We start from the raw sequence: 18,664 nt of genomic DNA on the forward strand, positions 1-18,664 counted from the left end.
AATTACACAATAGCCAATTTATGGCTACCTTTTCATGCTATGGCAAATAGACTGAATCTTTTAGTCCGACTTGGAATGGCAATACTCACAGGGAAAGTTTGTGTATATCACTTTCCAGTCAGTTCTAATATTTTTCCATTTTCACTCTCTAGGTCCCACACAATTCTATACCAATTTAACTTTTCAGTTGCCTAAATTATTGAACCTATTTTCAGCTACAGGGAAATTCCTTCCTCTCATTCTATGTACACATATTCCAATAGACTTTAATTGCCAGGTAAGGTTTATATAACATTGCTGCTGGCTTCTTACCATTCAAAATATTTATAGCGATTCTTTCCAGTAACCTGAGGATCTTCATCTTCTCTAGGCATCTTAAAAGAAGTGTCAGCCCTAAAATGAAGCAAGAAAATAACATTTAGGTTTGGAATAAGAATACTAGTAGGCATTTAATGTTCATAATGCCTTATTCTAAGAGATTATTCCTCCATTATTCTATCAATCAATAAGCTTTATTAAACATCATTAAACATCCCCTAGTGCCAGGCCCTAGGGGATACAAAGACCTTTGTAGCCCTTAAGAAGTTTACATTCTATTAGTATGCTATGTAATTCCCATATATTACTCTATATTTCTTTTTTAAGTTCACATATCCATTTCAAACTCTTTATAGGTAAATTATGTTATTATATATGTGTCTGAGGGTGAATATTTGGTTCTCTTGACATGCTGCATGACATTTTAGCTTCTAAAAATCATTTGTAGAAAGTTAAGGGAGTCACATGATTTAACATAAAAACTTCCACACTCAAAATTACAGGAGGTCAGTGGGCCAAGCAGTTCTTGACTTCATCGTGGAATCTGTGTAGATGTGCCTCTGGAAACCATGATTATTACGAGTCACAGGCTTGTCGGATTGTGGATGTTAATATTGAAGTGAAACATTCCACAGTCAAGATTTGGTAATTCTACAAGTGAGTGATGGTTATCATACCACTATTGAATGATTATTTTTGGCAGTCAATGACCTAACAGGACAATATGATTATGCAACAGATTAGCAGAGAAGAAAAAATGTATTAAGTTCCTCAGTTGGAGGAATTACTAAATTTTGAGAGTTTTTGTATCCTCTTCTTGAACAGAAAACACTCTAGAATGATAAGATAGTCTCAACTACTTATTAGAGGAAAGATTTCTATAAATAAGTGGGAAGGAAAGATGTCTGGAAGGTGAAAAAGTTTAAGTAATAAAAGAATCTCTAATAAAAGAACCACTAGTTTAACAATGAATAGCACATAGAAGTTATTAGCGGCAAGGACCAAAAAAGCAAATCTTGGAATTGCCCCAAGCTCACCTTTAAGATAAAAGTGAACAAGAGGAAATAATATTTATACTCCATCACATACCACAAGGCTAGCCACAAAGGCTCTCAACTCAATGGCTATCCACATGCATAGCAAACATCGTAATTTTGACCTTTATTTAGTTCAAACAAAATACATAGTATGACTCAGTATAACAAAGAAACATATCATCAGCAGGCTAAATAAATTATATCTTGCACATATATTACTCTTCAAACTTCTGTTGATATTGTTATAACTATGATAAAATATTAAATAGTAATGAATCCATAAAAGCTTTCTGTTGTGACATGTTTTTAGTTGATTATTTAAGTACTTTCTCAACATAACTATTTCATGTCAGGGTCCCAGAAATATTCTAATAATGCAAAGGGCTACCCTACTTAAAAAGTGAGGAGCCACAGTATTAATCTGAACATTTAGGATCATAGTTACCGCTACATTAGAAGTTATCTAGTCTAACTCCTTCCATTTTCAAACAGGGAACCTGAGTCTCAAAGAGGTGAAACAACTTGTCCACTGTCAAAGAAACAAGTAGCAAAACTGGGATTCAAGTTAGGGTCTTTTCATCCAAATCCAGTGTCCTTTCCACTGTACCCTGTGGATACTAGAAACATAAACCAGTCCAATAGGAAGCAGATGATTTACTCTCTCATACTTTTGCTCCAACAGTGTTCTTGGGAAGAAGAAAGGAATAGACGGTGTGATCTCACTCTATACATTCCTTCAGCTTCAAATACTTCCTCTATATCAATGACTCCTAAATCTAAATGTCTCTCACCTAAACCTCTCTCGAGTTCCAGATCTGATTCCCAACTAGGACACTGGAGACAACGTGGTAGAGTGGGAAGAATGCTGATTTAGAGTCAGAGGACCTGGGTTCAGATTCCAGTTCTCCCATTCTGGAAGCAGTTTCAATCTGTTTCAATTCTAGAATCATGATTTTATGATCTCTGTCTAGATATCCAACCAGTACTTAAGTCAAAAACTGAATTCGATATCTCTCCTATAAACCTGCCCTCTCCTAACTTCACTATTTCTGTTTTGGACATCCTTGTTTATCTAGTGTTCCACATTTGTAAATTTACAAATATCTTTTGACACTTCTCTCCTTCATCTTTGATAACTCATCAATTACCAGTTGCTGTCAAGTCCATCTCTGAAATACGTCTTGCAGCTGGCTAATCCTCTTTGTTTCTTACTGTTACCACATTAATTTTCATCTCTCTCATTACTAACCACTTGGACAACTGAGATAGTTTCCCAACAAATTCTTCTGCCTAGAATGCAAAGTCCATCACAGCCTTTTTGATTTTCTATGAATTCTATGCTCAAAACAATTTGGATGAATCTCTGGCCCCAAACTCTGTATGCCTTGATTCACTAACCCTCACAAGTATGTAAAATAGGTGCTATTGAAATGATCCCTCTTTTGTAGATGAGGAAATATTCAGAGAAGTTAAGGGTTACATTACTAGTAAGTGCCTGGGACAGAATACAAACTCAGGTCTTCCTATCTCTCAAATCTAGTACTCGAGCCACTATGTCATTGCTGGTCCCAGATATAAGTATATCATTATTTACATAGAGATAGCCTTTAATTTATGAATGAGACTTCCCAAAGTCTCTAAATTATTTTTATGGATTTAAAAATATTTTCCCAATATTATACAATGTGATGAAATGCCTAGGTCAGTCCACACACACACAAAAACCTGTTTCATAATATACTTGCCACCCTGACAAAATGACAGATCTTTCATCTATATGAACATATTTCATATGGTACATTCTACTAATAGCAACACGGACTCTAACTCCTATTCAACAATGTTTTTTATGGGAAAATACATTCTCCAGTCCAACTTGGAATACTGGGAAATTCCATTTTTACAGCACAAGTGGGAACTGTCAACTCCAAGCCAATATTAGTGAGGCCTGGAGGAAGATTTGTAGCAGAGTTGGAGTATGAGGCACCAGGAAGTAGGAAAATGAGGAGCTTATGAGGTCCAACTGGTGTCACTTTCTGGAAAGGCTTCTTCACCCTGAGCTTACTGCCAACCATGTCCTTCCTTGCTTCCCAGAGACTGGCCCACCTCTTTATCTTTCTACTAACAATGCTCTAGGGAAGCTCCAACTGTGAGAAACTTATTACCAGTAACTTTTGTATAGGTAAAGAATGATTGTGGGCCTGGAGGAGGAAGGACTACGTTCCTGCCCCTCTTAATTTCGTTTTTTATGCTTGCTTACAAACATTCTCATCTAAATCCTGAGAGAGTCTTAGGAATTCAGCTGGGCTTCCTAGCTCACACAGTTAATGTGGGGTTCCTGGTCTCCCAAGTCCAGCACACTATCCCACTATGTCACACTGGCCCTAAATATAAATATATCATTAATTAAAAGAGAGGCAGCCTATAACGTAGCAGCAGTATTAACAGAACCCCCTGAAAATGGTTTTGAAGGCATAGTATTTCCATAAAGGATTATCCCAAAGTCAGAGGCTTGGTAGAAACTCATCTTCCTGCTAACAAGAGAAAAACAAACTAAATATCTAATTAGGTTCTAATTAGCTAGATCGTAAGTCTACACCACAAGAGTTTATCAGTCCCCAGGACTAAGAATCAGCTTACTGAAAACCCTCTATCTTCATGGAGAAAAGGTACTTTTACCTAGACCAATGACGGAGTCCTTCCTCACCAAAAGAACTGAAACTTAGCTTCTGAGTTATGGACAAAGCAGTGACAAAGGCAATTCCTATTCTTATGGGGAAGGGGCAGCATTTCTGTTCAAGACTCCTAAGCAGATGACTGTGTGTGGTTGAGGCTGAATTAATGCAAGTAGCAACGCCTCACAGGCAGCAGTGGTGATGAGATGCAGTCAGGAGTAAACCCAAGCACTACCTAAGAACAGCAGGTTCAGCACAGAAGAGAGAGGACAACAGAAGCCATCAGTGGTTCTACAATATCAAAAACGGAGTTACTTATTCGCTCATCTACGCTGGCCATGTATGCATGATCCTGATGTGTCGCCACTTCCCACTGATGGTGAGAATTATTTGTGAGAGTGCCCTGGATTTAGTAGTGAAAACAGTCTATTACCACTTCTCTTTTTATGCTACTTTACTAAATGCTTTTGCTTCGAATCTGTTGTGTCCTCTGGCTTGCTAGTAAAGATGGGGGAAGTGGAGCTTATGAACCTCAGCCACTTTTAAGAGGCTGATGACCCACTGAGTACCTTGAACCTGAAATATCTTTGGGGAGATGGAACATGTAAGGAGGGTACCCCAAATGCACTACAGAAGAAAATATAACTTGCCAGCTTATACCTAAAATTCTCCTGTCCTTGAAACATGTACACTCTCATTTGGAAGCTTTCTGAGAATTTTTACTTCTGGAAATAAGAGTGTATAGGACTACAAACAGCTTTCTTCTATTCTGCTCAAAAATTCTTTCTTTTTTTTCACTTAGAGGTTAACGCAGGTGACCTATTATGTGGATTGGGAATCTTTGGGTACACAAATGACTGAAAATTCACCCGCACTTCAGAGAAAAACTCAACATTCAGAGGAAGACTTAGCATGCTATCTTAAGTATTTTGTAACATGAATGTTACAAAATAGGTGGCAGCTATGGGGTGAAGACCTTGGATTATGAGGGGAAACCAAGGCTAGAAACCATGCAGTCCAACGCTGGGACTAGGGAAATGACTGCCTTTTGCCCTTGTCAGTTAAGAGCCCACCCAGGATTGACCCAACAGCAAAAGAATGTCTACACATATGAACATGGGAGGAAAGAAGCACTAGTAAGAATGCATTCGCAGGCAATATGGCACCTTCAAAAGAAAAAGAAAGTTCAAGCGGTAACCGTGAGGAAGGCAAGGACATTTCTGTAGCCACTCAGTCACTCGTAGGTTAGGGGATAGAAATGGAGGCAAAATTCACTAGAATAAACCTACATAAATGTTTCAGTCTTTACATGCCAAGCAATAAGAATAATTTTAAAACACTACTCTTTGGTTCCTAGCCTGAAGATACCCAACATTAGTATCAAAAAGTGCTTACTAAGGATGAACTTATGGATAAGCAAAGGGAAAAGGAACTCCAGAAATTAGGCTTCTCTACTAAAAATGTGCTAACTACAATTCTCTAAAGAACATATCTGAAAATGATTACAAAAAATACGGTAATTGCTTATAAGAAATACAGTAACTGAGCTATATAAGGTAAATCACAGGCCCACAAATTCTCAGACACTCTTATGTTCACTGGCAGATTCCTAGTTGACCTATACATAGATGTTCTAACCCACTGGTCACCCCTCTATTCAGTCATCTATGACCACTGTTACTGCATTAATGTGTTGAGGTAACTACAAAATGTCATCAGGTGCCAAAGGGGGTTGGCGAAGAAAGTCTGAGGACAACTGGCCTAGGTACTACACTTACAGGTATTTTAGAAATCTATTTATTTTTTAAGACAGAATAATTTGACTCAAAAGCCTAAGCTGACCAGAAAAAGGAAAACAACAGTGTGAGCAGAGTTTGTGAAAGCTGAAGTCACCTGGCACTTACGCTGTAAGTCTGCAGAGAGCTTCTTTACGTTGCTCCGCCCATCCTCGCCATTGTCGATCAATGAATGATGGGACAGGATTTGAGGAGGTCAAAAACATCGTGTATCTTGGATAATTCTGCAGGTTACTAAACATAGATCTAAACCTGGGAACTTTTTTCTAATAGAAGTAAAATAGGAAAAAATGGAGGAAGTAATACAATCAAATTTTTAAAACATTTTACACACTCACAGTACTTCATTAACTCTCAACAAGTGGCCAACTGTCTTGTCCCAAGTCATTGTGTCATTACAACATAAAGTTTAGGGAAGATCTGTCAGCTATTCAGTTTACATGATCAACGCACACAGTCAACAAGATAATTCAGGCCTGAATCAGGCCTGTTAAATTGCCTGAATAAGTGAGGGAAAAATGAAATGGCCTACCAATTGGTTTCTCATCACAGTAGCCTGGATATTAGCCTGTGCATGGTCCTTTGCACTTGATACTATAAACAATGGATCTGCAATGAGAACACAAGCAGAATAAGCAATATGGCAAAGCTATTCATGAACTACGGAGAAAATGTCAAACCAACATAATTTCTCAGAGAATGAAATAGAAACCCTACAAGACTGCCCAATACTAAAGCAGGTCAAGTCCTCGTGACTCCACAGTCAAAAAATAGCCTCATGCAAATTTGTTCCAAAACCAGCTTAAAGAGGTAAATGAAAATGGAAAAGGTATAACAGATTCCCAGCTTTAGCTACTTTAACACCACCAACCCTACACACATACACAAACTAAATTGCATCTCTTTGGAGGTTATATTGCTTAGGAAGTGTCAAGTACCCTAGAAGGGCCACGCCCACTCTGCCCATGTGCAAATAAAAGAACAATGAGTAATTTTCCCTCAAAAAAACAGGGCAAGGTATAAACCTAGTCCTTTATATTTAATTCAGAAATTTTTATGAGTGCCCATTTTGTGTTCAGTGACAATCAAAAGACATTTATTAAGCGCCTACTATATACTGGGCACGACGTCAAGTGCTAGGGATATAGAAGGAGGGAAAACACAGTCCCTGTCCTCATGGGGCTTACAATCTAACAAGGGAGACCACATTTGACAAATACATACAAAGTGAACTATATATACAGGAAGACTTGGAAATAATTAACGGAGCAAAGGAACTAAAATTAAGAGGGGCTGGGGAAGACTTCCAGTAAAAGATTAGATTTTAGTTGGGACTTAAAGGAAGCCAAGTCAGTATTGAAACTGAGGAGGAAGAGTGTTAAAGCCATGGGGGACCGACAGAAAATGTCCAGAGCCGAGAAAGAGTGGTGTGGCATAATGTCTGAAGAGGAAACTAATCCTTAACATCTGGAGAAAAATTTAGTAGGAATAATGATAGTATATATTCATATATCAATTTATGGTTACAAAGCATGCATTCTACCATGAAGTCACTACAAATTCAATCATTTGTAAGACAGCCAAGAATCTGAAACGATCTCTGAGCAGCTGGAATATGCCATAAAGCCTATGCAATAAAGCTCATGAATTTTATTCATAGGAAAACTCATCAGGTCTTCATTGAGAACCTATTTACTCTTATTTTATGCACAATTCAAATAAGTCTGGCTTATCAGACTATACTAGCAAATTAGAAACAACAAATTAAGAAGTGTGGTAATGAGATATGACTAGAAGCTGGTATAGAGTCAGCAGGGAAAAGTGACAGCTTTGTAAGAGGAGACAGAAAAAACAACAATAAAAGACAGATACAAGACCCCCAAAAGTAAAGCCACAAAGGACCACTAGGTGTGGAGGAAAAAAAACCTTATATTCAACAGCTTGAGAGTATGTCTGTGTTATAACTCAGTCAAGTAAGATCATGTCGCATTTCTCATTTGCTGTTTAAGACACAGAAGGACATAAACCTAACTTTAGAAAGATTTCCACCCAAGCTTAGAACATTAAGTAGGTGCTACATAAATGCTTATGAATCCATAAGTGGTTTCTAATTTCATAAGTGGTGTTTCTGGTGAGTTCTCCATGTGTAGTAACTCACATAGTGATACTCAACATGTATTTTTTGCGTTCTGCTGCTGCTGTCCCATCAGCCAATGGACATCTAAGCAGTCTCTATCTACACACACACACACACACACACACACACACACACACACACACACACACACACACACACACACACACAAAACACCCTCTTGAATGACCCACTCTTATCCCTGGGAATTCACTGAGTAGACTGGGCAGTGTTATTCTAATGAATTGCATCAAAAAAACGACCAAGTATTGAATGAACTAATTAAGACAGAGGTCACCACACATGTGGTACCCTTAAAAAGTTACTGCTCTGACGTTAACTGAACCTCTAGAGATGGATGAGTAAGGTCTGGAAGAAATGAGGAAGAATCCCAGAACAGGACCATCTTAGAGCTCACCAACAGCCCAGGTGCAAGAAAGCCCACCTTACCCCATGTCATCAATGATACCGGATGTCTATGGTTTATTAGCAACCTTAGGCTATTTTTGTCAGATTATCATAACATATACTATTAGTAACAGATATACAATCCACTTAAGTAGTATCACCATGTGAGCATCACAAATGTGTATGTGTATGACACAGCAAAAACAAGAAATGTTCATTCAATGGTATCCGTGCAATTGAAAGAGAAACTAGGGGAAAATACCCACAATGTTAGGTAGAGCCCCATGAAAGATCGATGGAATAACATGAATCTAATTGAACTGGATGGGAAGACATGGAAGTGTTTGGATATGCATCAGTGACGAGAACATCGAGAAAATCAGCTTGCCTCCATTTTTGTAATTAATTCTATTCTGTATCACCAGCGACATTCTGTATACTAGGTTATGTTTCTTTGTCTCTGGATTGAGTTCAGAATATTTTCAGAAATTCAGCCTTCCTCTCAGAACTAAAATGTCTCATAAATCACCTTAATTCAAAGAAATGTATTACCTCTTCACATATTACTGCCCATGCTCAATTAAGGGAGACCTGTTATCTTACTAACAAGTCTTGCAAGATACAGGTGTGCACCAGAAAATCTGTTACCTCTGTACCACTAACAAGCACTGCAGGTTGCAGATGGGATCCATAAATAAATTAGCATTTCTTAATGACAAAAAGGGGTTGCTACTAGCCCCACATTCCTGATTTCCAGCCAATCAGTGTCCCCATATCTACAATGCTACCAAATCATGTTGTTTTCTTGAGGTTTTGTAGCCAATCATAGCTCATTTCCTGCTTGTGACAGCTCACTTATGAAGTCTTATTCTTTGTTCTCTGCTTACCAGAAAAATTTATTTAAAAAAAGCTAGCTTGCTTCACCTTGAGTTCTTTTTGCTTGCTCAGGAGCTGAGTGACTCCTTTTTATTGGTAATTGCTAGCTTTGCCAATAAATTGAACATGCTTGGAACTTTATGCCTGTTATTTTTATCTTAAATGACAACCACCAAGGGAGTAGGGAAAGGATGCTGGTCCCTGGAACATAGCACTTCGGGGAAACTTTGCCCTGAAGAATTTCTCCACAGAGGATGGCACCAGATACCTGACTCATCCCTCAATCCCAATTCCTCTGAGCCAATATAAAGCCTCCATGCTTTTGGGAAAGTTGAAACTCTGCTTATTTGCCTTGGTGTACTGTTTGTGTTTAGTGTGACTATTTGTCAATAGCTGGTAATAGAAAACCTGGAAAATCTCCCTAAAGGATCAATACCCCTTCAGGGAAATCAATATTGAACCTTTGGAAATTTTTTTCTCTTCAAGGAGGGGGCCCAGTTCAAGCTGGTACGGAAACTGAACTCGAAGAATTTTCTTCTTCAAAGGGGTTCCTGGTCCAAGCCAGGAGGCCAGGAGGGATGATAAGCAACAATTCCCATTTTAAAAGGTGTTAGGGAAGCCTGGAAATAATGTGAGTGTGTATGTGTGTGTGTATGTGTGTATGTGTGTGTGTGTGTATGTGTGTATATGTGTATGTGTGTGTATATATGTGTATGTGTGTATGTGTGTGTGTATCTGTGTATGTGTGTGTGTATCTCAAATTTGGCCTGAAAAGGAACTTGTACCTATGCAAACTGATTTTTAAGTGTTCTTATGTCATGTTATCTGTGTTTTGTAATTCAAACTACTTTTTAGATTGTGCCTGGTCAGCCAAAAACTTTTGTCTTCAGGAAAAAAAGTTTTTGTCTTTTGACCTGGGCCAAGTTGGAAGGCAGACGAAAGATGCAGATAAGAGGGAATCTTCATTCTCAGTTTATAGAAAATTTTAGCATTTTAAATTGACTAGTGACTAATCAGAAACTAAAATATAATTTCTCTGCTGTGAATTTCCAAAATGTAGCTTGAATGTTTTTACAAATGTTGAAATGTTTTACTGAGTTTTGGGGTAGCTTTTTGTAGAATTTAAGGAAAAATGAGAATAGAATTGTGAACATTACAGAGAAATAACACTTAGATCCTTAATCACTCTATCCCTGGAAAGTAACTGATTTATTGCTTTAGTGCAAGGGGGAAGATAATTTCACTGATTAGAGAAAAGGGAAATGAAGCTGGTTTGAAAGTGGTATCAGTGTCCAACCATTCTAGAGAGCAATCTGGAATTAAGTCCAAAGGGCTATAAAATTGTGCATACCTTTTGATCCAGCAATACCACTGCTAGGTCTGTATTCCAAAGAGATCATAAAAAAAGGGAAAAGGTTCCCCATGTACAAAAATATTTATACCAGCTCTTTTTGTGGTGGCAAAGAATTGGAACTTGAGGGGATGCCCATCAACTGGGGAGTAGCTGAGCAAGTTGCAGTATATGAATGTAATACAATACTATTGTTCTGTAAGAAATGATGAGCTGGACTCACATGAACTGATGCTGAGTGAAGAGAGCAGAATCAAGAGAACACCATACACAGTAAGAGCAACACCGTGTGATGACCAACTTTGATAGACCTAGCTCTTCTCAGCAATGCAAGGACCTAAGACAATTCCAAAAGACTCATGATGGAAAATCCTAGGCACAACCAGAGAAAGAACCATGGAGTTTGAATGAAGATGAAAGCATACTGTTACGTTTTTTTCTTTCTTGTGGTTTTTCCCTTTTGTTCAGATTCTTCTTTCACGATTTGACTAATGTGGAAATATGTCTAATAAGGATTGTATGTGTAGTCTATATCAGACTATATTCTATCTTAGAGGGGGAGAGTGGGAGAGAGAAAAAAATGCAACTCAAAATTTTATAAAAGTCAATGTTAAAAACTGTCTTTACATGTAACTGGAAAAATAAAATACTATTAAGTGGGAAAAATAAATTTATTAAAAATGATGAAGATTAATTTTTTTAAATAAAGTTTAAAAGACCTGTGTTCAAAATGAAAAAAAAGTGAAAAAAAAAACAGGTTTCCAGTTTGTATGTGGTGTTTAAAAACAGTTTATTATTAACTCTTTCTTTGTTCACAGAAAGAAAATTTTGTTTAAATTCCCCCCTGCACTAAAAGCAATTGTTTAAAATTAAAGAATAAGTAAAATTTAAGTTGGAAAAATGCTTTGTGTTACCTTCTATGAATGATATAAAAACATTAAATTATTATTTCAATAGATCAGACCTTTGTAAGCTCTTAAATAGGGCTGGGAGAACTTAGACCCACTCTCCTGTGCCTTGACAGAAGAAACAAGCCACTGCAGGCTTCCTGTCTTGTGTTCAGTCTGTTGAAATGGGCTCAGGCCCTTCTGAACCCAGTGTGGATAAAGTGTCTTAGACCTCTAGGTACCACCACCTCTGCCACCAAGGATATTTAATCCTTGATTAAATATCAAATTAGAAATCCTGAATATCAAATGAAAAAGCAATTAAATTGAAAGTTCACAAAAATCACTGAACAAAGAAATAAAACAAGGAACTGGTTTTACGGGGGGACAATAAAATAAATAAACCATTAACTAACATGATTAAAAAAAAAAAAGCCAAACTTCAAGTCGTTGTTGCATGTTTGTGCTTTGTTCTCGAAAAGGACCATGACATCAAGATGATAATATGTCTTGCAGCTGACTTTGATTTCAGTGAGGGAGGGCCGTGCAAGGTCACCAGTCTCACTTTCTCCTCCCAAGCCAATCTGGGTCCAGTGGTCTGATATTCTTCAAGACAACTGGAGATGGCCCAGGATACAATGTGAGACCCTTGCCATTTTAGGCTAAGGTCTTATCACATTCTCACTTTGAGTGAGATACACCCATTCAAGGAGTACTTCTCTTTAAGTAGTTATTCAAGGGATGGTCCCCAGTATCAAAAATGAAAAGGATGAATGCACAAGCAATGGAGATGAAATTAAAGCAATTACTAGGAGCTCTTTTGCCCAACTACATGCCAATAAAATTGACAATCTAAATGAAATGAATGAATGTTTTACAAGAATATAAATAGCCCAGATTAATAGAACAAGAAATAAAATATTTAAATGACTCTATCTTTAAAAAAGAAATTTAACAAGCCATGAGTGAGCTCCCTAAGGGGAAAAAAGGACTAGATGGATTTATAAGCATATTCTACTGAACCTTAAAAAAAAATTCCAATACTATATAAAGTGTTGAGAAAAATAGGTAAAGGAGTCCTACCAAACTCCATCTACCACAAATATGGTTTTGATACCTCAACGAGGAAGAATCTGAACAGAGAAAGAAAACTATAGACCAATTTCCCTAACGAATACTGATGCAAAAATTTTAGACAAAATACTAGGAAAGATATTGCAGGAATTTATCAATATACTATGACCAGCTTGGATTTACATCAGGAATGCAGGGGTAGTTCAACATTAGGAAAACTACAAACACAACTGACCACATCAATAACAAAAATGACATATAATTATATCAACAAAATACAACATCCACATCTATTAAAAACACTAGAAAACAAGTGGAGCTTTTCTTAAAATGAAAACTAGTATCTAAAACCAAGACCAAGCATTATCTGTAATGGTGATAAACTACAAGCCTTTCCAACAAAATCAGGGGTGAAGCAAGGATGTTAATTACTATCATTAGTATTCAATGTTGCATTAGAAACGCTAGCTACAGCTATAAGACAAAAAAATTGAAGGAATACGCATAGGCAACAAGTAAACAAAACTATGCTTTTACAAATGAAATGACAGTACATACTTAGAGAACCCTAGAGAGCGAACTGGAAAAAAAACTGAGCTAAAACAGTGAACAACTTTAGCAAAGTTACATAATATAAAATGAACCCACACAAATCATTAGCATTTCTATATATTACCAACATAATCCAGCAGAAAGAGAAAGAGAAATTCCATTTAAGACAACTGCACAGAGTATAAAATACTGGGAAGTATTTTATAAACTTGCCAAGACACACATAACTATACAAAATCAATTACAAAATACAAAATACAAATAAAGACAGATCTAAACAATTGGAGAAATATTCATTTATTTGTGGGTAGGACAAATCAATATAATGAAAATGGCAATACTACTTAAATTAATTTACTTAATCAGTGTTATACCAATGAAACTACCAAACAATTATTTTACAGAACTATAAAAAATAAAATTCATCTGGAGGAACAAAAGATCAAGCACATCAAAGAAATCAATGGGAAAAAAAGTGAGAAAAGTGAAGGAAAGCAGTCTAGTAGTACTAGTTCTCAAACTGTGTTAAAAACTAGGTAATCATTAAAACAATCAGATACTGGATAAGAAATTGAGTAGTTAGTTGGAACAGATTAGGTACACAATAATCACAAGCAAATGACCACAGTAAGGCAAGTGTTTGATAAACCTGAATGCCCACACTACTGGGACAAGACCTTGTTTATTTGACAAAAACTGCCAAGAAAACTGGAAAGCAGTGTGGCAGAAATGAGGTACAGAAAAATATCTCACACTTGTCAACCCCTGTGAAACTCCTGACCCCTACACTTCTCTCACCAGCACTTCCTGTCTCCAAGACCACCCCCACATACCCTAGCAATTTCTAACTACCCCTAGGGGCTCCTGGACGCTTCCAAGGACATTTCTGTGACCTTGTTCTTACAATCCCTCAACACCTATAACACTCCCTTCCTGTGGTCTGGTTATTCTGTGTATCCAGACTATACGCCCTCTTGCTTTTCCCCATGACTATATACCCTATAACAAAACCCCTCTCCCCTCCCTACCTGGGCACTGCTGTCATAATAAAGCAGCAGGTTGTCCTGAAATGCAACTTCTTGACCATGTATTGATCGCCTAGCTGGCCTAAGTTTTTCCAGGGTGACATTTTTGGTGTCAGAAGTGGGATTCAAAGGATGACATCCATGGACAATCCCCTGGACTCAGTCCTATGAGTTTGGTACTGATATAGACCCATTGTATCCCTCCAGGACCCAGGACCCAGATTATTCTTCATTCAGTCCCCTATCAGATCTCTGAACTCCCGCCTCAGTTGAGTTCTCTGAGGATCTTTTGGTAATTAATCATTATGGTTTGCCCATTGGCAATTAGGTCTCTAGATATGGAAATGGGCAGCCACCGTCCAGGATGGCCTTCAATTACATGGCTACAGCTACAGATAACAAAGGTGGGGGCCTTCCTCAAAACTCCCAGTGGGATGTATTTTTCTTTGGTACCAAGAGAATTGTAAATGAGAATTTGAATCTAAATTAGCCTCCCTCTAGGAAGATGTTAAATGAGATGAGAATTGATTTATGTTTGTTGTTATGTGCTTCTGGGTGATGTCAACTATGTGCTTCAGCTGAAAGCCTAGAAGGATGGAATTTTAAAACAACTCAACAGGCTAGCAGAGCTTAATCTGCATAAAAAGGAGGAAGACCTTGCCAGTAAATGCTTCTGTCTCTCTTGTCACATTATCTACATTTAAAAATCAAATTAACCTTTTCTCTGAAGAATAAGAGTAAAGAGAAAATTTCTTCTTAAGGAAAAAAAGAATCTCTTTCTGTCTTTTAACAGTGGCCAAGTTAGGGGGTAGGCAGGAAACATAGATAAAAGGTGAGGGAGGAATATTTTCCCTAATTTACAGGAATTTTTGACATAAACTAATTTGAGACTAAATTTATGACTGAAATTCCATTTGATTTAAATGCTCTTATAAATGCTGAAGTATTCTAAGAAATTTTAGGTAAATATTCTTTAGAATTTGTTTTAAGAGCACTTACCTCTCCTCTCCCACCCCCTGAAGACATATTTATTGTTTTACAGCCAAGAAAGGAAAGTCATTTTCTGATTAGAGAGATGCTTGTAAGGAACAATAAGAAATTTAAAAAAAAAAGTTGAAGCAGTTAAAAAAAAGTCAAAGCTCATATTTTCAATGTTAACTCTTGCCTGTTGTATGAAAAAGAGAAAAGTTGTACGAATTGGGGAACAAGCAAAAAGTAAATAAGATTTTATTTATTTAATTAATTAATATTTTTTACAATTTAAGTTCCAAACTGTTTCCCTCCATCTCTCCCCAATCCACAACGGAGAAGACCACCATTTGATATAGATTTATAAATATATGTAAAACCATACGATGCATACTGCTATTTATTAATTTTTTCTCTGGAGGTGGATATCATCTTCCCTCATAGGTTCTTTAGAGTTGATTTGAGTATGCACAGTACTCAGAGTAACATGATTGTTCATAATTATTCTTTTTTTAAATACTTAAAATATATAATTTTATTTTTAATGACAGAAAAACAGTTTTGCTTTCACTAAAATGCTACTTTTTTATTAATTTATTTATTTTTAATTTTAAACATTCACTTACACAAGATTGAGTTCCAAATTTTCTCCCCATCTTTCCCGTTCCCCCACCCCAAGACAGCATGCATTTTGATTACTCCTTCCCCCAATCTGCCCTCCCTTCTATCACCATCCCCTTCTCTTATCCCCTTCCCTTCTATTTTCCCATAATGCAAGATAGATTTCTATACCCCGTTGCCTATATATCTTATTTCCCAGGTGCATGTAAAAACAATTTTAACATTCATTTTTATTCTCTCTCCCTTCCTCCCTCCCCACCCACTCTCGTTGAGAAGGCAAGCAATTTGATATAGGCTATACATGTGTAGTTATGCAAAACACCTCTGTAACAGTCATATTGTGAAAGACTAACTGTATTTCCCTCCATCCTATCCCAGCTCCCATTTATTCTATTCTCTCCCTTGACCCTGTCCTTTCTCAAAACTGTTTGTTTCTGATTACCCCTCCCTTCTATCATCACTCCCTCTCTAATCCCTTTTCCCCTACTTTCCTGTAGGCTAAGACAGATTTCCACATCCAGTTGGGTGTGTTTGTTATACTCTCCTTAAGCCAAATCCAATGAGGGTAAGGTTCACTCATTCCGTTTCACCTTCCCCCTCTTCCTCTCCATTGTAAAAGCTTTTCTTTGCCTCTTTTATGTGAGATAATTTACCCCATTCGACTTCTCCTTTCCTCACTCTAGTACGTTCCTCTCACCCCTTAATTTTATTTTTTAGATATTATCCCTTCACATTCAACTCACCTTGTGCCCTCTGCTCATATACGTATGTGTGTATATATATATATATATATATATATATATATATATATATATATATATATATATATATATATATATATATATATATATATATCATGAGTCACAAATATCATCTTTCTCCATAGGAATGTAAACAGTTCAATTTTAACAAGTGCCTTATGATTTCTCTTGTTTTTGCTTTTTCATGCTTCTCCTGATTCTTGCATTTGAAAGTCAAATTTTCTATTCAGTTCTGGTCTTTTCATCAAGAATGCCTGAAAGTTCTCTATTTCATTGAATGACCATTTTTTCCCCTGAAGGATTATACTGTTTTACTAGATAGATGATTTTTGGTTTTAAGCCTAGCTCTTTTGACCTCTAGAATATCATATTCCAAGCCCTCCAGTCCCTTAATGTAGAAGCTGCTAAATCTTGTTTTATCCTGATTGTGTTTCCACAATACTTGAATTGTTTCTTTCTGGCTGCCTGCAATATTTTCTCCTTGACCTGTGAACTCTGGAATTTGGCTACAATATTCCTAGGAGTTTTCATTTTGGGTCTCTTTCAGGAGGCAATCAGTGAGTTCTTTCAATTTCTATTTTACTGTTTGGTTCTAGAATATCAGGACAGTTTTCCTTGATAATTTCTTGAAAGATGATGTCTAGGCTCTTTTTCCTACTAATGGCTTTCAGGTAGTCCAATAATTTTTAAATTACCTCTCCTGGGTCTATTTTCCAGGTCAGTTGTTTTTCCAATGAGATATTTCAAACTGTCTCCTATTTTTTCATGCTTTTGGTTTTGTTTTATAATTACTTGATTTCTCCTGGAGTCATTAGCTTCCAATTGTTCCATTCTAATTTTTAAGGAATTACTTTCTTCAATGAGCTTTTGGACCTCCTCTTCCATTTGGCCAATTTTGCTTTTTAAGACATTGTTCTACTCATTGGCTTTTTGGACCTTTTTTGCCATTTGGATTAGTCTATTTTGTAAGGTGTTATTTTCTTCAGTATTTTTTGAGTCTCTTTTATCAAGCTGCTGACTCGTTTTCAATGATTTTCTTATATCTCTCATTTCTCTTCCCAATTTTTCCTCTACTTCTCTTATTTGATTTTCAAAATTCTTTTTGAGCTCTTCCATGGCTTGCAAGCAATTCATAATTTCTTAGAGGCTTTGGATGTAGGAGCTCTGACTTTGTTGTCTTCTTCTGGTTATATGTTTTGGTGTCCTTTGTCACTAAAGTAAGATTTTGTAGTCTGAGTTTTTTTCCACTGTTTGCTCATTTTCCCAGCCAATTACTTGACTTCTTAATTTTTTGTTAAAGTAGGACTCTGCTTCCAGTGTGATGGGTATATTGCCCCAAGCTTCAAGGGATTTTATGAAGTTGTTTTCAGACATACTTCTAGGAACCTGTAAATTTTCAGTTCTTCCAAGGTGGTATGATCAATGGAGAGGTGTTTACTCCTGTCATGACCTGTGTTCTGGTCTATGAGTGACCACAGGCACTCTTTTCTGCCATGGAACTGTGAGGAGGATTCCTTCTCCACCACTCACACAAGCTCCACCATGCCAGTACTCCTCCTCACCCCAGGACTGTGACCCAGATCCAAGCACGGGCAAAGCAAGAGAATCCTGCCTCACCACCAGCAAAGAGAACCCTACATTTCCCTCTGATTAGCTGCTTGATTTCCCCACTCTTCGGGCTGAGAGTGCCAGAAGGAGCTCCCCAGGGCTGGGATGGGACCATGCTCCTCTCTCACCCAGATCCAACAGACCTTTCCTTTTTAGTTGTTTTTGGCATTTATGGGTTGAGAAGTCTGAAAACCATCATGATTCAGTCCCCTGAGGCCTGTTCCAGGTTTATTTGGGGGCCTGGTCTGTGCTGGCATGTTTTGCACTGCACTGCACTCCTCTCTCAGATGGATGCAACCAACTCATCTTGTTGATCTTCCAGGTTGTCTTGGGCTGGAAACTTGTTTCACTCTGTCGTTTTGTGGGTTCTGCTGCTCTAGAATTGGCTAAGGATCATTTTTTACAGGAAGTTGCAGATATTTGGGGAAGAGCTCAACCAAATCCCTGCTATTATTCTGCCATCTTGGCTCTGCACCCCACAATTATTCTTCAAACAATATTGCTGTTACTGCATATAATGTTCTCCTGATTCTGCTCACTTCACCTTTCATTATTTCATGCAATTCTATTCA

General features: G+C 37.2%; 1 protein-coding gene across 2 annotated transcripts in view; it reads right to left on the reverse strand.

Moving 5' to 3' along the window:
- CFAP91 (cilia and flagella associated protein 91) overlaps window positions 1–18,664 on the reverse strand; it is an 82,502-nt gene that overhangs the window by 50,960 nt on the left and 12,878 nt on the right. Inside the window, exons 2-4 of one of the 2 annotated variants that reach the window (XM_072613912.1) lie at window positions 6,359–6,435; window positions 5,935–6,092; window positions 313–393 (exon numbers count right to left, since the gene is read on the reverse strand). In XM_072613912.1, the coding sequence (XP_072470013.1) occupies window positions 313–393; window positions 5,935–6,092; window positions 6,359–6,435 (316 nt within the window). The remainder of the gene's footprint in view (window positions 1–312; window positions 394–5,934; window positions 6,093–6,358; window positions 6,436–18,664) is intronic. The other variant, XM_072613913.1, reaches the window with a different exon arrangement.

Source organism: Notamacropus eugenii, chromosome 5, assembly GCF_028372415.1.
Source record: "Notamacropus eugenii isolate mMacEug1 chromosome 5, mMacEug1.pri_v2, whole genome shotgun sequence".
NCBI lineage: Eukaryota > Metazoa > Chordata > Mammalia > Diprotodontia > Macropodidae > Notamacropus > Notamacropus eugenii.